Genomic DNA, 21,507 nt, shown 5'->3' on the forward strand with positions numbered 1-21,507 from the left:
TATTTATCTATCTGTCAGATTAAAAAGTAACATTCTCGCCATTGGAGGCCTGAGCTCAAGCCACAGCCAGTGCTTCACGTGTTCAGAGTTAAGGAGGCTGATAAATCACATTCCTCAGTCCTTGGAATTCTGATTGGAATTATAAACTGAAGTCAGATACAGATAAAACTAACAGCTTTATTGTCAGCAGAGCCAGGGGAGAGTACATATTGTAGCCTGGACTTGCAGTCCAGCTTGCTGTCATTTGCCCCAAATCTAGACACCCATCCATCTGCTGGGGGAGTGCTCTGCAAAGCGAACATTTAATCATCTACTTAGCTTCCTGAAGTAGCTGCCCCTTACTCGTCAAACGCCAGAAGTAGGGACTTGGTGAATGCATGTATACTCGTTTTTAAAATGGGAATCAATTGATGTTGAACTCTTGCCACTCACCAATAAGAAATATGTCTTCTTTATTAACGGAAATGTGAGAATAGGGCTTCCTCTGTCGTTGCCTGAGCCTTCCAATTTGTTAGCTTTAAAAAACCACTTGTTCTGTTTCTTGCATGACCTTTTTGTTGTTGTTTTGCTCATTTAATTTTGACTCTCCCTTTCATGAAAAGGGCTTTCTCTTTGTGTCAAGTGATGCCTAACTGTCCATTCAGGTTTCTGAGCAAGGTACTAGAAAGCTTATTGAAGCTCTTTATTGAAGCTCTGAAGGGTTAGAGGTGGATTTCATCTGGTGAGCTCCACTCTAGAGCAGTGGTTGGCAAACTTTCTCTAAAGAGTCAGAAAATAAGTATTTTAGGCTTTGCAAGTCACATGGTCTATGTAGCAACTATGCAACTCTGCCACTGACAAGCAAAAGCAGCGTAGATATCATGTGAATGGATGGGCAGGTTGTCTTTCAGTAAAACTTTATTTACAAGAACAGAAAGCAGGCCAGATTTGCTGATCTCTGCTCTAAAGTAATCAGGTGGGAAGTTGGACTCCTGCCTCGGGCATAGCTACTGGGAGCTCTTTGCACAAGGGATACAGAGATGAGTTGCAACTGTTCTAAGACTTACACCGTGATTGTCTCACTGGGTCCCTTTCTGTGCTTGTCAGCTCTGAGTCTTAAATTCACTGTTCATCACTATCCTCCTCTGCACAAATTCTATTATGGCCTCCTCACCCTCTTACACCTCCTGTGACTTCTCTCCTCCAGTGATATCTCCTCTCCAGTTCTCTTCGTTTGTGTTGATTTATACATTTAAAAATTCTTTTATTATCCTTTCACTTAGGTCTTAGAAGGAATAAAATTAATTTATCAGTAGGAGCTGAAGTAGGAAAGGAAGGCTGCAGTTGGTGTTTCTAAGCCAGGCCCACGGATATAATTTCTTGGCAGCTTTGTGTCTGAGCTTCCTTTGCTAACAGATTCCAAACTCAGCCAGAATTAAGAACAGGACACTCAGATGTGGCTTTAGTTTAGATATACATGATACTAAATGCTGTATATTTTCTAATAAAAATGTGAGCAAAATAATATTGTTTTGAGAAATTGGGGAATCCTTTTGATAACTGGAGGTATTCCCAAGCATGGTAAGTGCTTGAAATCTAGATATGGAAACTGCTTCTTTTAACCCTTGTTTGTTTGGAAGGTATGCAGTCTAGACCCTTCCTTGTAAGGATGTTTCTTTCCTGTGTCAGGCATGCTACAAAACTGTCATACTGCAGTTTTTTGAAGACTAAGAGAACATATTCAAGCTAGAGGCTGGAGGCTGGCTAGGACCATCAGTCTTCTGCTGACATGCTCTACCCTCCTTCAGTCCTTATTTTCAGGTTTGCTGTACGGATGTAAAATTGACTGAGACCAAGAAAAGACTTCCACTTGCAGCTATGACAAAGTAACTGGCACGTGACCAGTCTGCATGCCTTAACCATAAAATTGGACAAAAAATGTGAGGCAACTGCTTTTAGACACTGGACAGCAGCGTGCAGTGCGAGACAGTGATCCCCGAGGGAAGGGAAGCTCATGAGGTAAGTCTCATAAATGCTTGGCTCTCTGCTTTAAGGGTATTATCCCAACTCCAGCATAACGAGCTATGTCCAAGCAGACCACAGTGGCCCCACTGAGCTGACAAGGCAGAGATCAAAGTGCAGGGTAGTAGCAGTGGCCAGACTCTGCAAGGCACCCAAAGTATCCAACTCTTTCTTCCTCCAAGGCTTTTCACGATACAGGGCAGAGGACAGAAGACCTGGCCCATATGGAACATGTTTTATTTAGAAGTTCAGGATTAGTGGAAGGTGGCTGGTTCCTTTTCACCCCACAGCCAAGTCCTACACAATTTTAGGATATCTTTTAAAATGGAGTTCATTATTGAGCGTCTCTGGTGAGAGTGTGATTTTCTTCACCTCAATGAAAGCATTTTTTTTTCCTATCAGGTTTACCCAGCTAAGGTTGCTTCTTAAAACTCAGGGGGTAAAGGATGAGGCAAGACAGAAGGTTTTTATTGAAAGAAGCTTAAATATTATACAAGCTTGGCTTGAAAGGTACTGTTTATTTCATCATTTAAAAAATTATACCTAAAGATAATAAGTCAAATGCAAAAACATATAACACATCTATAGTTAACCCCTTTCCCTCGAAGGCAAACTTATTGAGAAATGTTTATTTTTCCTCTTAAAATGTCTAATCCAGGTAATAATATGCCTGCAGGTGGTAAATTCACATTGCTTCTTTCATTGCTTCTCTCCCTTAAACCCACAGATCTTTCAGAACTACAACACTGAGTTGCTGGCCTTTGCGTGGAAGCAGAGTGACATTCAGGTCTTACAGGTCCAGGGCCCGGTGGACAGACGGGCTCTTGTCCTCCACACCGGCCACCATATCTTCGACGGCATCCCAGTCAAGCTTGCTGAGGATGCTGCCCGTGCTCTCAGACAAGCTGTCCGTGCCACCCACCCCAAAAGGAGGCTCTGGCTTTTCTTCAGTTGGTGATGAGTCCTATCAAATTGAGAAAGACAGTAAGTTGTGGTCCTAGCCGGAGAAAAAATAAATGGAACATGAACTAAATTTTCCAAAGATTCTAGAGCTGCTCATCCACCGAACACTGAAGGAAACATGAAGGGAACCAGGGCTGCGGTTGCCCAGCACATCTAGATTGGCAGTGGGCTGAATGAGCATCACCCGACACAAGATGCTGGCGCCAGGTCTGAAGAGTGGACAGAATAGATTTTTATGTCTATAGTACAATGATCTGTTCTTACATTTTTGTTGTTGTGTCTTGTTTTTTGAGTCTTTTTTTTTTTTTTTAGATTAAAAAGAAAATACACAGTCAAGGAAAATTCTGCATGATAAATGCTGGAGTACTAAGCCACAAGTGTAGATGCTTTGAATCGCTACTTCAAACTGACCTAATAATCTTTCAGTATGTCTACATCCCACTAAATAAATAAATAAACAACAACAAAAAAACCTAAAGAACCCAAGGAACCACTAGGCAAACTGGAACCTGGAACAACGTGTACCTGTAGAAGGGAACTGTGACTCTCATACAGAATCGCACGGATGTCTGAAGGTACCATCCAGGGGCTCACCACAGTCTCCTCTCTCTCATACTCTAAACATACCTCCTTGGTTTGAGGGGCAAGACCAGCACTTGTGTGATTTTCTGTACACCGCAGACAGGGAGCATTAGACCCTTTCAAGGGAAAAGAACAATGCATACATTAGGACTGATTCATTTATAAGTTTGTTACTTACAATGACTTTTATAATCAAACCCAAGGCAGTCACACCTTACCTAATATTTAAATCACAAGGTCTGGATATGGTTGGCTTTAGGGTTCCAGCAATTCCTATTCTATGTGAGAGAAGGAAATTGAATTCTGGCCACCTCTTTTGTTTTGTTTTCCTTTTTATTTTATATTGGAGTACAGTTGATTAAAAATGTTGTGTTAGTTTCAGGTGTACAGCAAAGTGATTTAGTTATACATATACATGTATCTATTCTTTTTCAAGTTCTTTTCCCATTTAGGTTATTACAGAATATTCAGCAGAGTTCCCTGTGCTATAGTAATAGTAGGTCCTTGTTGGTTATCTATTTTAAATATAGCAAGCATGTATATGTCAATCCCAAACTCCCAATCTATCCCTCCCCCCCACCCTTCTCCCCTGATAACCATAAGTTCGTTCTCTAAGTCCGTGAGTCTGTTTATTTTGTAAGTAAGTTCATTTGTATCATTGTTTTTAGATTCCACATATAAGCGCTATCATATGATATTTGTCTTTCTCTGTCTGATGTACTTTGCTCAGTATGATAATCTCCAGGTCCATCTATGTTGCTGCAAATGGCATTATTTCATTCTTTTTTTTTTTTTTTTTGCGGTACGTGGGCCTCTCACTGTTGTGGCCTCTCCTGTTGCGGAGCACAGGCTCCAGACGTGCAGGCCCAGCGGCCATGGCTCACGGGCCTAGCCGCTCCGCGGCATCTTCCCAGACCGGGGCACGAACCTGTGTCCCCTGCATCGGCAGGCGGACTCTCAACCACTGCGCCACCAGGGAGGCCCTATTTCATTCTTTTTAATCGCTAATATTCCATTGTATATATGTACCACCTCTTCTTTATCCATTCTTCTGTTGATGGACATTTAGGTTGCTTCCATGTCTTGGCTATTGTAAACAGCACTGCAATGAACACTGTGGTACACGTATCCTTTTGAACCGTGGTTTTCTCCAGATATATGCCCAGGAGTGGGATTGCTGGATCATATCGTAGCTCTAGTTTTAGATTTTTTAGTAACCTCCCTACCATTCTCCATAGTGGATATACGAATTTACATTCCCACCAACATTCCTTTTCTCCACACCCTCTCCAGCATTTATTGTTTGTGGACTTTTTGACAATGGCCATTTTCACTGGTGTGAGATGATAGCTCATTGTAGTTTTGATTTGCAATTTTCTAATAATTAGCAATGTTGAGCATCTTTTCATGTGCCTCTTGGCCATCTGTATATCTTCTTTGGAGGAATGTCTATTTAGGTCTTCTGCCCACATTTTGATTGGGTTTTTTTTTTTGATATCGAGGAGCTGCATGAGCTATTTGGAAATTTTGGAGATTAATCCCTTGTTGGTCACATTGTTTGCAAAAATTTTCTCCCATTCCATGGGTTGTCTTTTTGTTTTGGTTATGGTTTCTTTTGCTGTGCAAGTTTTTGAGTTTAATGAGGTCCCATTGGTTTATTTTTGTTTTTATTTCCATTACTCTAGGAGACGGATCAAAAAGATATTACTGTGATTTACCTCAAAGAGTGTTCTGCCTGTGTTTTCCTCTAAGAGTTTTATAGTATCTAGTCTTAATTTATGTCTTTAATCCATTTTGAGTTTATTTTTGTGTATGGTGTTAGGGAGTGTCCTAATTTCATTTTTTTACATGTAGCTGTCCAGTTGTCCCAGCATCATTTATTGAAGAGATTGTCTTTTCTTCACTGTATAGTCTTGCCTCCGATGTCATAGATTAATTGACCATAGGTGTGTGGGTTTATCTCTGGATTTTCTATACTGTTCCATTGATCTGTATTTCTGATTTTGTGCCTGTACCATACTGTTTTGATTACTGTAGCTTTGTCATTTAGTCTGAAGTCAGGGAGCCTGATTACTCCAACTCTGTTTTGCTTTCTCAAGATTTCTTTGGCTATTTGGGGTCATTTTTGTGTTTCCATACAAATTGTAAAATTTTCTGTTCTAGTTCTGTGAAAAATGCCATTGGTAATTTGATAGGGATTGCATTGAATCTGTAGATTGTCTTGTGTAGTACTGTCATTTGGACAATATTGATTCTTCCAATCCAAGAACATGGTATATCTTTCCATCTATTTGCATCACCTTTGCTTTCATCAGCATCTTATAGTTTTCATAGTACAGATCTTTTTGCCTCCACAGGTAGGTTTATTCCTAGGTATTTTATTCTTTTTGATGCGATGGTAAATGGGATTGTTTCCTTGATTTCTCTTTCTGATTTTTCATTGCTAGTGTATACGAATGCCAGAGATTTCTGTGCATTAATTTTGTATCCTACAACTTTACCAAATTCATTGATGAGCTCTAGTAGTTTCCTGGTAGCATCTTTAGGATTTTGTATGTATAGTATCATGTCATCTGCGAACAGTGACAGTTTTATTTCTTCTTTTCCAATTTGCATTCCTTTTCCTTTTCTTCTCTGATTGCTAGAACTTCCAAAACTATGTTGAATAAAAGTGGTGAGAGTGGACATCCTTGTCTTGTTCCTGATCTCAGAGGGAATGCTTTCAGCTTTTCACAATTTTGTGTGATGTTAGCTGTGGGTCTGTCATATATGGCCTTTATTATGTTGAGGTATGTTCCCTCAATGCCCACTTTCTGGAGAGTTGTTATCATAAATGGGTGTTGAATTTTGTCAAAACCTATTTTTTTTTTTTTTTTTTTTTTTTTTTTTTTTTTGCGGTACGGGGGCCTCTCACTGTTGTGGCCTCTCCCGTTGCAGAGCACAGGCTCCAGATGCACAGGCTCAGCAGCCATGGCTCACGGGCCCAGCTGCTCCGTGGCATGTGGGATCTTCCCGGACCGGGGCACGAACCCACGTCCCCTGCATCGGCAGGCGGACTCTCAACCACTGCGCCACCAGGGAAGCCCTATCAAAAGCTTTTTCTGCATCTATTGAGATGATCATATAGTTTTTATTCTTCAATTTGTTGATATAGTATAGCACACTGATTTGCAGATACTGAAAATCCTTGCATCTTTCGAAAAAAATCCTACTTGACCATGGTGTATGATCCTTTTAATGTACTGTTGGATTTGAGGTTTTTCGTTTGTTTTTTGTTTTATTTGGCTGCATTGGGTCTTAGTTGCGGCAGGTGGAATCTTCACTGCAGCATGCGGGATCTTTGTGGTGTGCGGGCTCTTCACTGTGGTGTGCAGGCTTCTCTCTAGTTGTGGTGCATGGGCTCCAGAGAGTGCTGGCTCAGTAGCTGTGGTGCACAGGCTCACTAGTTGCAGTGTACGGGCCCAGAACGTACAGGCTCAGAAGTTGCAGGGGGTGGGCTCTCTAGTTGTGGTGCGCGGGCTCTAGAGTGCAAGGACTTGGTAGTGGGGGCACAGGGCTCACTAGTGGCATGTGGGCTCTAGAGCACACGGGCTCAGTAGTCGCCATGACTTGCCCTGTGGCATGTGGGATCTTAGTTCCCTGACCAGAGATTGAACCTGCGTCCCCTGCACTGGAAGGCGGATTCTTAACCACCGGATCACCAGGGAAGTCCCTGGATTTCGTTTGCTAGTATTCTGTTCAGGATTTGTGCATCTATATTCATCAGTGATATTGGCCTGTAATTTTCGTTCTGTGTGTGAGTGGTATCTTTGTCTAGTTTTGGTATCATGTGACACTGGCCTCATAGAATCAGTCTGGGAGTATTCCTTCATCTACAACTTTTTGGAATAGTTTCAGAAAGATAGGTGTTAACTCTTCTCTGATTGTTTGATAGAATTCACCTGTGAAGCCATTTGGTCCTGGACTTTTGTGTGCTGGAAGTTTTTTAATTGCTGTTTCAATTTCAGTGCTTGTATTTGGTTTACATATTTCCATTTCTTTCTGGTTCAGTTTTGGGAGATTGTACCTTTCTAAGAATTTGTCCATTTTTTCCAGGTTGTGCATTTTATTGGCATAGAATTGCTTGTAGTAGTCCCTCTGTATTTCTGTGGTGTCTGCTGTAACTTTTTTCATTTCTAATTTTATTGATTTGAGCCCTTTTTCTTGATGAGTCTGTCTGGCTAAAGATTTATCAATTTTGTTTATCTTCTCAAGAACAAGCTTTGGTTTCATTGATCTTTGCTATTGTTTTCTTTGTTTCTATTTATTTCTGCTCTGATTTTTATGATTTCTTTCCTTCTACTAACTTTGGGTTTTGTTTGTTCTTCTTTCTCTAGTTGCTTTAGGTGTAAGGTTAGGTTGTTTACTTGACATTTTTCTTGTTCCTGAGGTAAGATTGCATTGCTATAAACTTCCCTCTCAGAACTGTGTCCCATAGGTTTTGGATCATGGTGCTTTCACTGTCTTTTGTCTCCAGGTATTTTTTGATTTCCTCTTTGATTTCTTCAGTGATCCATGTTGTTTACTATTATATTGTTTAGCTTCCACATGTTTGTGTTTTTTACAGTTTTTTCGTAGTTGATTCTAATCTCATAGCATTGGGGTCAGAAAAGATGGTTGACATGATTTCAGTTTTCTTAAATTTACCAAGGCTCGCTTTGTGGCCCAGCATGTGACCAATCCTAGAGAATGTTCCACGTGCACTTAAGAATGTGTATTCTGCTGCTTTTGGATGGAATGCTCTACAAATATCATCAATTACATCCATCTGGTCTAATGTGTCATTTAAGGCCTCTGTTTCCCTACTAATTTTAGGTCTGGATGATCTGTCCACTGATGAAAGTGGGGTGTTAAAAGTCCCACACTATTATTGTGTTACTGTTGATTTCTCTGTTTATGGCTGTTAGCATTTGCCTTATATACTGAGGTGCTTCTATGTTGGGTGCATATAAGATCGTTATATCTTCTTCCTGGATTGATCCCTTGATCATTATGTAGTGTCCTTCTTTGTCTCTTGAAACAGTCTTTATTTTAAAGTCAATTTTGTCTTATATGAGTATTGCTACTCCAGCTTTCTTTTGATTTCCATTTGCCTGTAATACTTTCCATCCCCTCACTTTCAGTCTGTATGTGTCCCTAGATCTGAAGTGCATGTCTTGTAGACAGCACATGTATAGGTCTTGTTTTTGTATCTATTCAGCCAGTCTATATCTTTTGGTTGGAGCATTTAATCCATTTATGTTTAAGGTAATTATTGATATGTTCTTGTTGCCATTTTGTTAATTGTTTTGGATTTGTTTTTGTAGGTCTTTTTTCTCTTTTGATTTGACTACCTTTAATGTTGTGTTTGGATTCCTTTTTTCTTTTTTGTATATCTATTGTAGATTTTTGGTTTGCGATTACCAAGAGGTTTTGATACAGCAGTCTACATAAACAGGATAGTTTTAACTTGCTGATCACTTAATTTCAAATTCATTTCCAATATCCTCCATTTGTACTCTCCTCACGATTGCTGCTTTTGATATCATACTTGTGTGTGGATGACTTCCTACCTTTACTGTATGTTTGCCTTTACTGGTTAGCATTTCTATTCATAATTTTCTTGTTTCTATTTGTGGCCTTTTCTTTTCCACCTAGAGAAGTTCCTTTAGCATTCGTTGCAAAGCTGGTCTGGTAGCGCTGAATTCTCTTAGCTTTTGCTTGTCTGTAAAGCTTTTGATTTCTCCATCGAATCTGAATGAGAGCCTTGCTAGGTAGAGTGTTCTTGGTTGAAGGTTCTTCCTGTTCATCACTTCCCTTCTGGCCTGCATACTTTCTGCTGAGGAATCAGCTTACAACCTTTTGGGAATTCCCTTGTATGTTATTTGTTGCTTTTCCCTTGTTGCTTTTAATATTTTTTCTTTGTCTTTAATTTTTGTCAATTTGATTACTATGTGTCTTAGCATGTTCCTACTTGAGTTTATCCTGCCTGGGACTCTCTGGGCTTCCTTAGACTTCTATGACTGTCTCTCTTCCCATGTTAGGGAAGTTTTCAGCTATTATCTCTTCAAATATTTTCTCAGGTCCTTTCTCTCCCTCTCCTCCTTCTGGGACCCCTATAATGCGAATGTTGGTGCATTTAATGTTGTCCCAAAGGTCTCTTAGGCTCTCATCATTTGTTTACATTCTTTTTTCTTTATTCTATTCTGCAGCAGTGATTTCCACCATTCTGTCTTCCGGCTCACCTGTCCATTCTTCTGTCTCAGTTATTTTGCTACTGATTCCTTCCAGTGTATTTTTCATTTCAGTTATTGTATTGTTCATCTCTGTTTCTTCTTTAATTATTGTAGGTCTTTGTTAAACATTTCTTGTAACTTCTCTATCTGTGCCTCCATTCTTTTTCGAAGAACTTGGATAATCTTTTCTGTTATTACTCTGAATTCTTTTTCAGGTAGATTGCTCGTCTCCACTTCACTTAGTTGTTCTTCTGGGGTTTTATTTTGTTCCTTCATCTGGGACATATTCCTCTGCTGCCTCATTTTGTCTAACTTTCTGCGATGTGGTTTCCGTTCTGCAGGCTGCAGGGTGGTAGTTCTTGCTTCTGCTGTCTGCCCCCTGGTGGGTGATGCTAAGAGGCTTGTGCAGGCTTCCTGGTGGGAGGGACTGGTTCCTGACCACTGGTGGGTGGAGCTGGGTCTTGTCCCTCTGGTGGGCAGGGCCGTATCAAGGGGTGTGTTTCGTGGGTAGCCATGTGCTCAGGAAGACTTTAAGCAGCTGTCTGCTAATGGGTGGGGTGGGGATGTGTCCATCCCTGTTGACTGTTTGGCCTGAGGCGTCCCAGCACTGGAGCCTACAGGTTGTTGGGTGGGGCAAGGTCTTGGAGACAAAATGGCAGCCTCCCGGAGTGCTCACACCAAAGAGTACTCCCCAGAACCACCGTGTCTTGTCACCGCACTAAGCCACAGCTGCCCCACCACCACCTCTGCAGGAGACACTCCAATACGAGCAGGTAGGTTTGGCCCAGGCTCTTACGAGGTCACTGCTTTTTTCCCTGGGTCCTGGTGCGCACAAGACCTTGTGTGTACCCTCCAATAGAGGAGTTTCTGTTTCTCCCAGTCTTGTGGAATTCCTGCAATCAAACTCCACTAGCCTTCAAAGCCAGATTCTCTGGGGGCTCCTACTCCAGTTGCCAGACCCCCAGGCTGGGGAGCCTGACGTGGGGCTCAGAACTTTCACTGTTGTGGGAGAGCTTCTGTGGTATAATTATTTTCCATTTTGTGGGTCACCCAAATTTTGTGGGATTTGATTTTATTGCAATTGTGCCCCTCCTACTGTCTCACTGTGGCTTCTTTGGATGTAGGATATTCTTTATGGTAGGTTCCAGTGGGTTTTTTGTTTTTTGTCTATGGTCATTCAGCAGTTGTTATTTTGATGCTTTCCTAAGAACAGGTGAGCTCACGTTCTTCTCTGCCATCTTGACTCCATCTCCTCTGGCCACCGCTTTTGATTTTAAAAGTAATGGTAACCGAGATTGGTTCAAGATGGCGGAGTAGAAGGACGTGTGCTCATTCCCTCTTGCAAGAGCACAGGAATCACAACTAACTGCTGAACAGTCATCGACAGGAAGACACTGGAACTCACCAAAAAAGATACCCCATATCCAAAGACAAAGGAGAAGGTGCAATGTAGGAGAGGTGCAATCACAAACAACTTGTGGGTGGGCAACTCACAAACTGGAGAACAATTATACCACAGAAGTCCACCCACTGGAGTGAAGGTTCTGAGCCCCACGTCAGTCTTCCCAACCTGGGTGTCTGGCAACAGAAGAAGGAATTCCCAGAGAATCGACTTTTGAAGTCTAGCGGGATTTGATTCCAGGACTTCAACAGGACTGGGGGAAACAGACTCCACTCCCGGAGGGCATAAAGTAGTAGTGTGTGCACCAGGACCCAGGGGGAAGGAGCAGTGACCCCCTAGGAGACTGAATCAGACCTACCTGCTAGTGTTGGAGGGTCTCCTGCAGAGGCGGTGGACAGCTGTGGCTCACCGTGAGGACATGGACACTGGCAGCAGAAGTTCTGGGAAGTATTCCTTGGCATGAGCCCTCCTGGAGTCCGCCATTAGCCCCATTAAAGAGCCTGTAGGCTCCAGTGCTGGGTCACCTCAGGCCAGGCAACAGGGAGGGAACTCAGCCCCACCCATCAGCAGACAAGCGTATTAAAGTTTTACTGATCTCTGCCCAACAGATCAACACCCAGCTCTACCCACCACCAGTCCCTCCCATCAGGAAGCTTCCACAAGCCTCTTAGACAGCCTCATCCACCAGAGGACGGAGAACAGAAGCAAAAAGAACTACGACCCCACAGCCTGTGGAATGAAAACCACATTCACAGAAAGTTAGACAAAATGAAAAGGCAGAGGACTATGTACCAGATGAAGGAACAAGATAAAACACCACCAGAAAAAGAACTAAATGAAGTGGAGATAGGCCACCTTCCAGAAAAAGAATTCAGAATAATGATAGTGAAGATTATCCAGGACCTCGGACAAAGAATGGAGGCAAAGATCGAGAAGATGCAAGAAATGTTTAACAAAGACCTAGAAGAATTGAAGAACAAACACCTAGAAGAACTAAAGAACAAACAAACAGAGATGAACAATACAATAACTGAAATGAAAATATACTAGAAGGAATCAATAGCAGAATAACTGACGCAGAAGAATGGATAAGTGACCTGGAAGACAGAATGGTGGAATTGACGGTGGTGGAACAGAAAAAAGAATGAAAAGAGATAAAGACAGCCTAAGAGACCTGTGGGACAACATTAAACTCACCAACATTCACATTATAGGGGTCCCAGAAGGAGAAGAGAGAGAGAAAGGACCAGAGAAAATATTTGAAGAGATTATAGTCAAGAAGTTCCCTAACATGGGAAAGGAAATATCCACTCAAGTCCAGGAACTGCAGAGAGTCCCAGGCAGGATAAACCAAAGGAGAAACACGCCAAGACACACAGTAATCAAATTGACAATAGTTAGAGACAAAGAAAAATTATTAAATGCAACAAGGGAAAAATGACAAATAACATACAAGGGTACTCCCGTAAGGTTAACAGATGATTTCTCAGCAGAAACTCTACAAGCCAGAAGGGAGTGGCACGATATATTTAAAGTGATGAAAGGGAAGAACCTACAACCAAGATTACTCTACCCAGCAAGGATCTCATTCAGATTTGAGGGAGAAATCAAAAGCTTTACAGACAAGCAAAAGCTAAGAGAATTCACCACCACCAAAACAGCTCTACAGCAAATGCTAAAGGAACTTCTCTAAGTGGGAAACACAAGAAAAGGACCTACAAAAACCAAACCCAAAACAATTAAGAAAATGGTATTAGGAACAAACATATCAATAATTACCTTAAAGGTGAATGGATTAAATGCTCCAACCAGAAGACACAGGCTCATTGAATAGATACAAAAACAAGACCCATATACATGCTGTCTACAAGAGACCCACTTCAGACCTAGGGACACATACAGACTGAAAGTGAGGGGATGGAAAAAGATATTCCATGTAAATGGAAATCAAAAGAAAGCTGGAGTAGCAATACTCATATCAGATAAAATAGACTTTAAAATAAAGAATGGTACAAGAGACAAGAGACAAGATAATGGTCAAGGGATCAATCCAGGAAGAAGATATACAATTATAAATATATGTGCACCCAACACAGGAGCACCTCAATACATAAGGCAAATGCTAACAGCTATAAATGAGGGAATTGACAGTAACAGTAATAGTGGGGCACTTTAACAGCTCACTTACACCAATGGACAGATCATCCAGATAGGAAATTAATAAGGAAACACAAGCTTTAAACGCCACAATAGACCAGACAGATTTAATTGATACTTATAGGACATTCCATCCGAAAACAGATTACACTTTCGTTTTTTTATAAATTTATTTATTTATTTATTTTTAATTTTTGGCTGTGTTGGGTCTTCGTTGCTGCACGCAGCCTTTGTCTAGTTTCAGAGAGCGAGGGCTGCTCCTCGTTGAGGTGCACAGACTTCTCACTGCAGTGGCTTCTCTTTGTTGCAGAGCACAGCTTCTAGGCACACGGGCTTCAGTAGGTGTGAAACATGGGCTTCAGCAGTTGAGGCTTGTGGGCTCAGTAGTTGTGGTGCACAGGCTTGGTTGCTGTGCAGCATATGGCATCTTCCTGGACCAGGGATCGAACCGTGTCCCCTGCATTGCCAGGCGGATTCTTAACCACTGTGCCACCAGGGAAGTCCCTACACTTTCTTCTCAAGTGCACATGGAACATTCTACAGGATCAACCACATCTTGGGTCACAAATCAAGCCTTGGTAAATTTAAGAAAACTGAAATCATATCAAGCATCTTTTCCAACCACAATGCTACGAGATTAGAAATAAATTACAGGGGGAAAACATAAAAAAAAAACAACACATGGAAGCTAAACAACACATTACTAAATAACCCAGAGATCAGTGAAGCAATCAAAGAGGAAATCAAAAAATACCTAGCGACAAATGACAACGAAAACACGACCATCCAAAACATATGGGATGCAGCAAAAGCAAAGAAGGAATTTTATAGCAATACAATCCTATCTCAAGAAATAAGAAAAAATCTCAAGTAAACAATCTAACCTTACACCTAAAGGAACTAGAAAAAGAAGAACAAACAAAACCCAAAGTTAGTGGAAGGAGAGAAATCATAGATCAGGAGCAGAAATGAAATAGAAACAAAGAAAACAATAGCAAAGATCAATAAAACTAAAAGCTGGTTCTTTGAGAAGATAAACAAAATTGATAAACCTTTAGCCAGACTCACCAAGGAAAAGAGGGAAAGGACTCAAATCAATAAAATTAGAAATGAAAAAGGAGAAGTTACAACAGACACTGCAGAAATACAAAGCATTCTAAGAGACTACTACAAGCAACTCTATGCCAATAAAATGGACAACCTGGAAGAAATGGACAAATTCTTATAAAGGTATAATCTTACAAGACTGAACAAGGAAGAAATAGAAAATATGAACAGACCATTCACAAGTAATGAAATTGAAACTGTGATTAAAAATCTTCCAACAAAAAAAGTCCAGGACCAGATGGCTTCACAGGTGAATTCTATCAAACATTTAGGCAAGAGCTAACACCCATCTTTCTCAAACTCTTCCAAAAAATTGCAGAGGAAGGAACATTCCCAAACTCGTTCTATGGAGCTACCATCACCCTGATACCAAACCAGACAAACATATCACAAAAAAAGAAAATTACTGACCAATATCATTGCAGAATATAGATACACAAATCCTCAACAAAGTACTAGCAAACAATTCAACAGCACATCAAAAGGATCATACACCATAATCAGGTGGGATTTATCCCAGGGATGCAAGGATTCTTCAAATCAATCAATGTGATACACCATATTAACAAATTAAAGAATAAAAAGCATATGATCATCTCAATAGATGCAGAAAAACTTTTGACAAAATGCAACACCCTTTTATGGTAAAAACTCTCCAGAAAGTGGGCATAGAGGGAACCTACCTCAACATAATAAAGGCCATATGACAAACCCACAGCAAATATCATTCTCAATGGTGAAAAACAAAGCATTTCCTCTAAGATCAGGAAGAAGACAAGGATGTCCACTCTCATCACTCTTATTCAACAGTTTTGGAAGTCCTAGCCATGGCAATCAGAGAAGAAAAAGAAATAAAGGGAATAAAAAATTGGAAAAGAAGACGTAAAACTGTCACTGTTTGCAGATGACATGATACTATACATAGATAATCCTAAAGATGCCACCAGAAAACTACTAGAGCTAATCAATGAATTTGGTAAAGTTGCAGGATACAAAATTAATGCACAGAAATCTCTTGCATTCCTATACACTAAAAATGAAAGATCAGAAAGAGAAATCAAGGAAACAACCCCATTCACCACTGCAACAAATAGAATAAAATACCTAGGAATAAACCTACCTAAGGAGGTCAAAGACCTGTACTCAGAAAACTATAAGACACTGATGAAAGAAATCAAAGATGACACAAACAGGGCTTCCCTGGTGGCACAGTGGTTGAGGGTCCGCCTGCCGATGCAGGGGACACGGGTTCGTGCCCCAGTCCGGGAGGATCCCACGTGCCGCAAAGCGGCTGGGCCTGTGAGCCATGGCCGCTGAGCCTGCACGTCCGGAGCCTGTGCTCTGCAACGGGAGAGGCCACAACAGTGAGTGGCCCGCGTACCACAAAAAAAAAAAAAAAAAAAAAAAAAAGACACAAACAGATGCAGAGATATACCATGTTCTTGGATTGGAAGAATCGATGTTGTGAAAATGACTATACTACCTAAAGCAATCTACAGATTCAATGCAATCCCTATCAAATTACCACTGGCATTTTTTACAGAACTAGAACAAAAAAATCTTAAAATTTGTATGGAGACACAAAAGACCCCGAATAGCCAAAGCAATCTTGAGGGAAGAAAACGGAGCTGGAAGAATGAGACTCCTTGACTTCAGACTCTACTACAAAACTACAGTAATCAAGACACTATGGTACTGGCACAAAAACAGAAATATAGATCAATGGAACAGGATAGAAAGCCCAGAGATAAACCCACGCACCTATGGTCAACTAATCTATGACAAAGGAGGCAAGGGTATATATACAGTGGAGAAAAAACTGTCTCTTCAATAAGTGGTGCTGGGTAAACTGGGCAGCTACATGTAAAAGAATGAAATTAGAACACTCTCTAACACCATACACAAAAATAAACTCAAAATGGATTAAAGACCTAAATATAAGACGGGACACAATAAAGCTCTCAGAGGAAAACACAGGAAGAACACTCTTTGACATACATCACAGCAAGATTTTTTTTGACCCACATCCTAGAGTAATGGAAATAAAAACAAAAATAAACAAATGGGACCTAATGAAACTTAAAAGCTATTGTATAGCAAAGGAAACTACAAACAAGACAAAAAGACAAACCTCAGAATGGGAGAAAACATTTGCAAACAAATCAGCGGACAAAGGATTAATCTCCAAAATATATAAATAGCTCATGCAGCTCAATATTAAAAAAGCAAACAACCCAGTCAAAAATGGGCAGAAGACCTAAATAGACATTTCTCCAAAGAAGACATACAGATGGCCAAGAAGCACACAAAAAGCTGCTCAGCATCACTAATTATTAGAGAAATGCAAATCAAAACTACAGTGAGGTATCACCTCACACCAGTTAGAATGAGCATCATCAGAAAATCTACAAACAACATGTGCTGGAGAGGGTGTGGAGAAAAGGGAACCCTCTTGCACAGTTGGTGGGAATGTAAATTGATACAGCCACTATGGAGAAGAGTATGGAGGTTCCTTAAAAAACTAAATATAGAATTAACATATGACCCAGCAATCCCACTACTGGGCACATACCCAGAGAAAACCATAATTCAAAAAGACACATGCACCCCAATGTTCATTGCCGCGCTATTTACAATAGTCAGGATCATGGAAGCAACCTAAATACCCATCGTCAGATGAATAGATAAAGAAGATGTGGTACATATATACAATGGAATGTTACTCAGCCATAAAAAGAAACGAAATTCGGTCATTTGTAGAGACGTGGATGGACCAAGAGACTGTCATACAGAGGGAAGTAAGTCAGAAAGAGAAAAACAAATATCGTATATTAACACATATATGTGGAACCTTGAAAAATGGTACAGATGAACTGGTTTGCAAGGCAGAAATAGAGACACAGATGTAGAGAACAAACGTATGGACACCAAGGGGAGAAAGCAGGGGTGGGGTGGTGTGATGAATTGGGAGATTGGGATTGACATATATACACTAATATGTATAAAATAGATAACTAATAAAAAACAAACAAAAAAAAAGCAAACAAAAAAAGCAACAGTAACCTCTAGGACAAGAGAGTCCAGGGAGGAGAGGCCACAGGAAAAAAAAAAATGGAACTCTGGAGAAGTTCCAAGTTAAAAGCTGGATGAACTCAGAGAGCTGGGCCTTCCTTGCCTCTCTTATGGAAAGTCTTGTGGAAGCTTCACAGGAGTGATGTTCTTGGCATCGCCACTCACGCTTCACAGCTACAATTCACCTTTGGGCATAGGCATCAAGGTAAGTGCAGTACCCACACATTACGGCCCCCTTCCTCCTTCCTGAATATCAGTATTTGCTGAAAAGAAACATTCATCCCAGCTCGCGCGCACAGGCAGCTTAGCGCATCGGCCCATCGACAGCGCTTCTCTGCACGAGGCCTGGAGGAGCTGGCCCCACCTAACACACTTCATGTTCCAAAGCCAGTATTACAGCACATTCTACCCCTACTGGGTGACCTGAAGAAACACCCAAGATGGTTGTATATGTGGGGTATACGATGGGAAGTAAACTCAGGTCCCAACAAGCAGGGCTGTGGCTCCTTGAAGAGGGGAAGAAGAGGTAACAGAGTGCTAAGGTTTGGGCCACCTGGTCTTTCATCTCTCTACCAACCTCGTGCTAAGGATACCTCCAAGAAATAAGCACCCCCCCGGCCCCCAAATAACAGCAGTACACATTTTGGCATTTACTATGGGCTATGCACGCTACCTACATTCAGTCCGCTGAATTACCAGAGAGCCCCAGGACCTGGTCATTGGTCTTCTTACACATCTACATCCTCCCTCGCTGACCTCATCTAGTTCCGTGGCTGGAAATACCTACCTGCTGACAACTCTCAAACCTGTATCTCTAGCTTCATAGGGCAAACGGCCTTCTTGACACCTTGCCTTGGATGTGCAATAAACATCCCAATATTAACATGTCCAAAATCAAACTGTTAATTTCTGCCCTATTCCGGGGAAATGCTCTATATTCCAAATCGAATGACTTCCCCCCATTTTTATTATTATAACCCTAGTCCAAGGAATATCTCTGTGCTTGTCTGCTGCCTTCTGTTCTTCTTCTCCCACATGTTCTAAAATGTAAATTATATTATCTCCCTGCTTAATTCCCTCCAGTGGAGTCCCACTGGATGCAGAGTAAAATCCAACCCAGGCAATCTATCAAGGTTGCCTCTGTAGCAGGGCTTTGAACTTGCTCTTCTCTCCGCCTGGAACTGTTCTTCCTTATTGTTACATGACAACCCCGTTTTCAACATTCAGCATCTTCACTCCAATGACACCTCCTAAAAGAGAACTTCAAGGTCTCCCATATCTTATTTTTGTGCTACCGTCTGCATTGTTCCTGACGGACAGTGCCTGGTAAGTAGCAGGAGCTCAACAGACTGCTGCAGAATAAATACTCTTCATGAAAGTCCTGTGGGGAAACAGTTACTATCCCCATTTTGCAAATGAGGAAGGTGAGGCTTAGGGCGTTACGTAATGGCCCAGATGAGAGAGATGATCTATGCCCAGAACCTGAGCTAATATGTTAACTTTCTGTTCTTTTGGGGGAGGGAAGAATAGTACTTAGAGGGCTCTTTTGGATAATCTTCACATCTGTAAGTGAGAAACGGGTCTATTTATCTGGATCCCCAAGGCAGCAGCTTTCCAATAGCTTGCTTCCTGGATTACAGGGAGAAGGGTGGCAGTACAAGAGGGCTTAGGGATTCTTCTGATTAGCCCCAAGGGTCTGAAACAGAAGTAAGGTTAACATCATCCTGTAGCACCTGTGGTCACCACTTCAGAATCCAATGTGAGGACTGTGCTCTAGTTGAAAAAGGGCTGACTTTTTTTTCTGCTATTTAAAGACACCACTGAGTATTTTGGGGTGTGATTGAAAGTTTCATATTAAAATAATTATTTCAGTAAATATTACTAAGGAACAATTTTTGAAAAACTGTGAAAGAAAAAATATCTATGAATGCACAATTGGAATGCACACGTGAACAGACTGTGTTAAAAAAAAAAAAACAGCTGGTAAAACAGAAAAGGTTGAGACTGAGGATAAAAAGAAGAGAAACCAACAGGTAGTTAAGCAGTATTGTGACTACAAGGGTAGGCTGTCCCTCCAGAGTAGATGGAAACAATGGAGGCGGGGTGCTGAAGTTGTTCTTTCAAGTCTTCCAGGTATGGTAAGAGATTAGCAAAGATTGTGACCATTAACTAATCCCACCCCTATCTCCGCTGTAATTAATTTGGTATCTAACCTTTGCTACTCTTGTTTTGTCAAATGAACATAATTACTGCCATCTAGAAAGAATGATAGATCATCACCAAGTCGGCTGATACTAAGGTTAATAAGCCTACATTTTAGGGTAAACTTTTACCTGTGGGGTATCTACAAACCTCGAGAGGCTATCACTGGCTTTCTCTCACCTTGCTTTACACAGGGATGGCTTTGTAATTTCCTTTGCTTCAGATCAAAGTGCACTTCTCTAGATTTATTTGGGATATCCAATTTTGAGATAAAAAAACAATATGAAAAAAATTCTGTGAAACGGAACATGTGCAAAGCTTCTCCAGGTGGGGTGTTCCTACCCCAACATGGCCAGGGAAAGCTTTCTAAGGTCAAAAGTAAGTGATATATCAAGAAGAAACCCCACAGTGGAAACTAGTGGGCAAGTGCACCAGCTTCCCCTAAAGTAGCATCTTTCTCTGTAGGAGCGTGAATGCCGCCTGTTTCTTTATTGCCAAATAACTCTATAGAGTCTTGCCTGAGGAGTCTGAAACTGAACAGTAACCCTGAGTCCATTAGCTCCATCTCCCCTAGAAGAAAACCCTGCTCCTCCTCTTGCCCAACCTGGGCCAATTATTAGGCCACAGTCTAGACAAACACCCAAGCTAGAAACCTGGAGTCATACTCTCAGGGGCTGGACACTGGACAACAAAGGAAATACTTCTATTTGCCTTTCTATGGGCAAGGCCTCATGCTAGGTCGTAACTCACTTCAAGAACACAAAACCCTGAGTCTCTGGAGGCTTCATAATACAATACAAAGGTACATATAATTTCAGCTATTTTTAGGGGTAACATTGTATTTTAGGGCATTTTATCTGTTAAAATAAACATTGCTCCATATTTGCTTAGAAAAGAATAAAAAGCTATGAGGTATTCTAAATTAGAAAACATCGTAACAAAAGATTAAAATGAGAAACTTTGAAAGAAAAAAACTAACCTGGGATTATAAAATTAAAAGCACAGGAAATGATGCTTCTAGGACTCAAATTAATCCCAGTAACTGGAGGCTTGGGTTTTAATGCAGATAGTGGGGGAAAGTATGGAAAGGACCAAGCAGAATTTCTAGAAGGTATAGCCATCGACATTAAAACTTGATAAATGAGTTAAATAGCAGATTAGACACAGGTGAAGAGAGATGTGATGTAAACTGAAAGAAGAATCTGCAAAGAAAGGAGACAGCAGTGGAGAGAGGCATAATAACAGGAACAGATTAATTCACATCTCTCATCATTTTTATGGTATATATGAATTAGTGTTTTCATCATTATTCCCATCAAATTTAGTTCTTTAATTCCACAGATACCTCACTGGATTAAATGAGATCATGCACATAAGATATTAATACAATGCTTGGCATCAAGTAAGTTCTCTATAACTGCTAGCTGTTCTTTCTATTGTTCTAAGGGGATTTGAGCAGGCCACTTGGCTTCTCTATACCTCAGCTTCCTCAGCTGTAAGATGGGGATAAGAGTTGCCTTGACTATCTACCAGGGTTGTTACAGACAGCTAATAGGAGGATGAATGTGAAACTGTTTTTTAAATTGTGGAGAGTAACAGCAGTTGAGGGGTGGGCTCAGGGAGATGTTGGGGACTGAGATAATGATGTATAATTTCCCTCTCTCTCCATCAGAGCAGAGCTAATTGGGCCAAACTTATGGGTCTGTGTGCTCCATGGCTATGTGATCACAGCACCTTCCTGAGTACTTGTTTTTATGTTCAGCACTG

General features: G+C 41.0%; 1 protein-coding gene across 10 annotated transcripts in view; it reads right to left on the reverse strand.

Annotated features, from left to right (window-relative positions):
- Positions 1-2,499: 2,499 nt before the first annotated feature.
- The window catches only part of CPLANE1 (ciliogenesis and planar polarity effector complex subunit 1), a 128,428-nt gene continuing 109,420 nt past the window's right edge, over positions 2,500-21,507 (reverse strand). For 7 of the 10 annotated variants that reach the window (XM_067730530.1, XM_067730531.1, XM_067730539.1 and 4 more), the window contains 2 exons: positions 3,490-3,662; positions 2,500-2,965 (listed from right to left, as the gene is read on the reverse strand). In XM_067730530.1, the coding sequence (XP_067586631.1) occupies positions 2,792-2,965; positions 3,490-3,662 (347 nt within the window). In that variant the 3' untranslated portion in view covers positions 2,500-2,791. Of the gene's footprint in view, positions 2,966-3,489; positions 3,663-4,317; positions 20,943-21,507 lie in introns of those variants that run through there. The other 3 variants (XM_067730537.1, XM_067730536.1, XM_067730538.1) reach the window with 2 other exon arrangements.

Source organism: Pseudorca crassidens, chromosome 3 (assembly GCF_039906515.1).
Source record: "Pseudorca crassidens isolate mPseCra1 chromosome 3, mPseCra1.hap1, whole genome shotgun sequence".
Lineage (NCBI taxonomy): Eukaryota > Metazoa > Chordata > Mammalia > Artiodactyla > Delphinidae > Pseudorca > Pseudorca crassidens.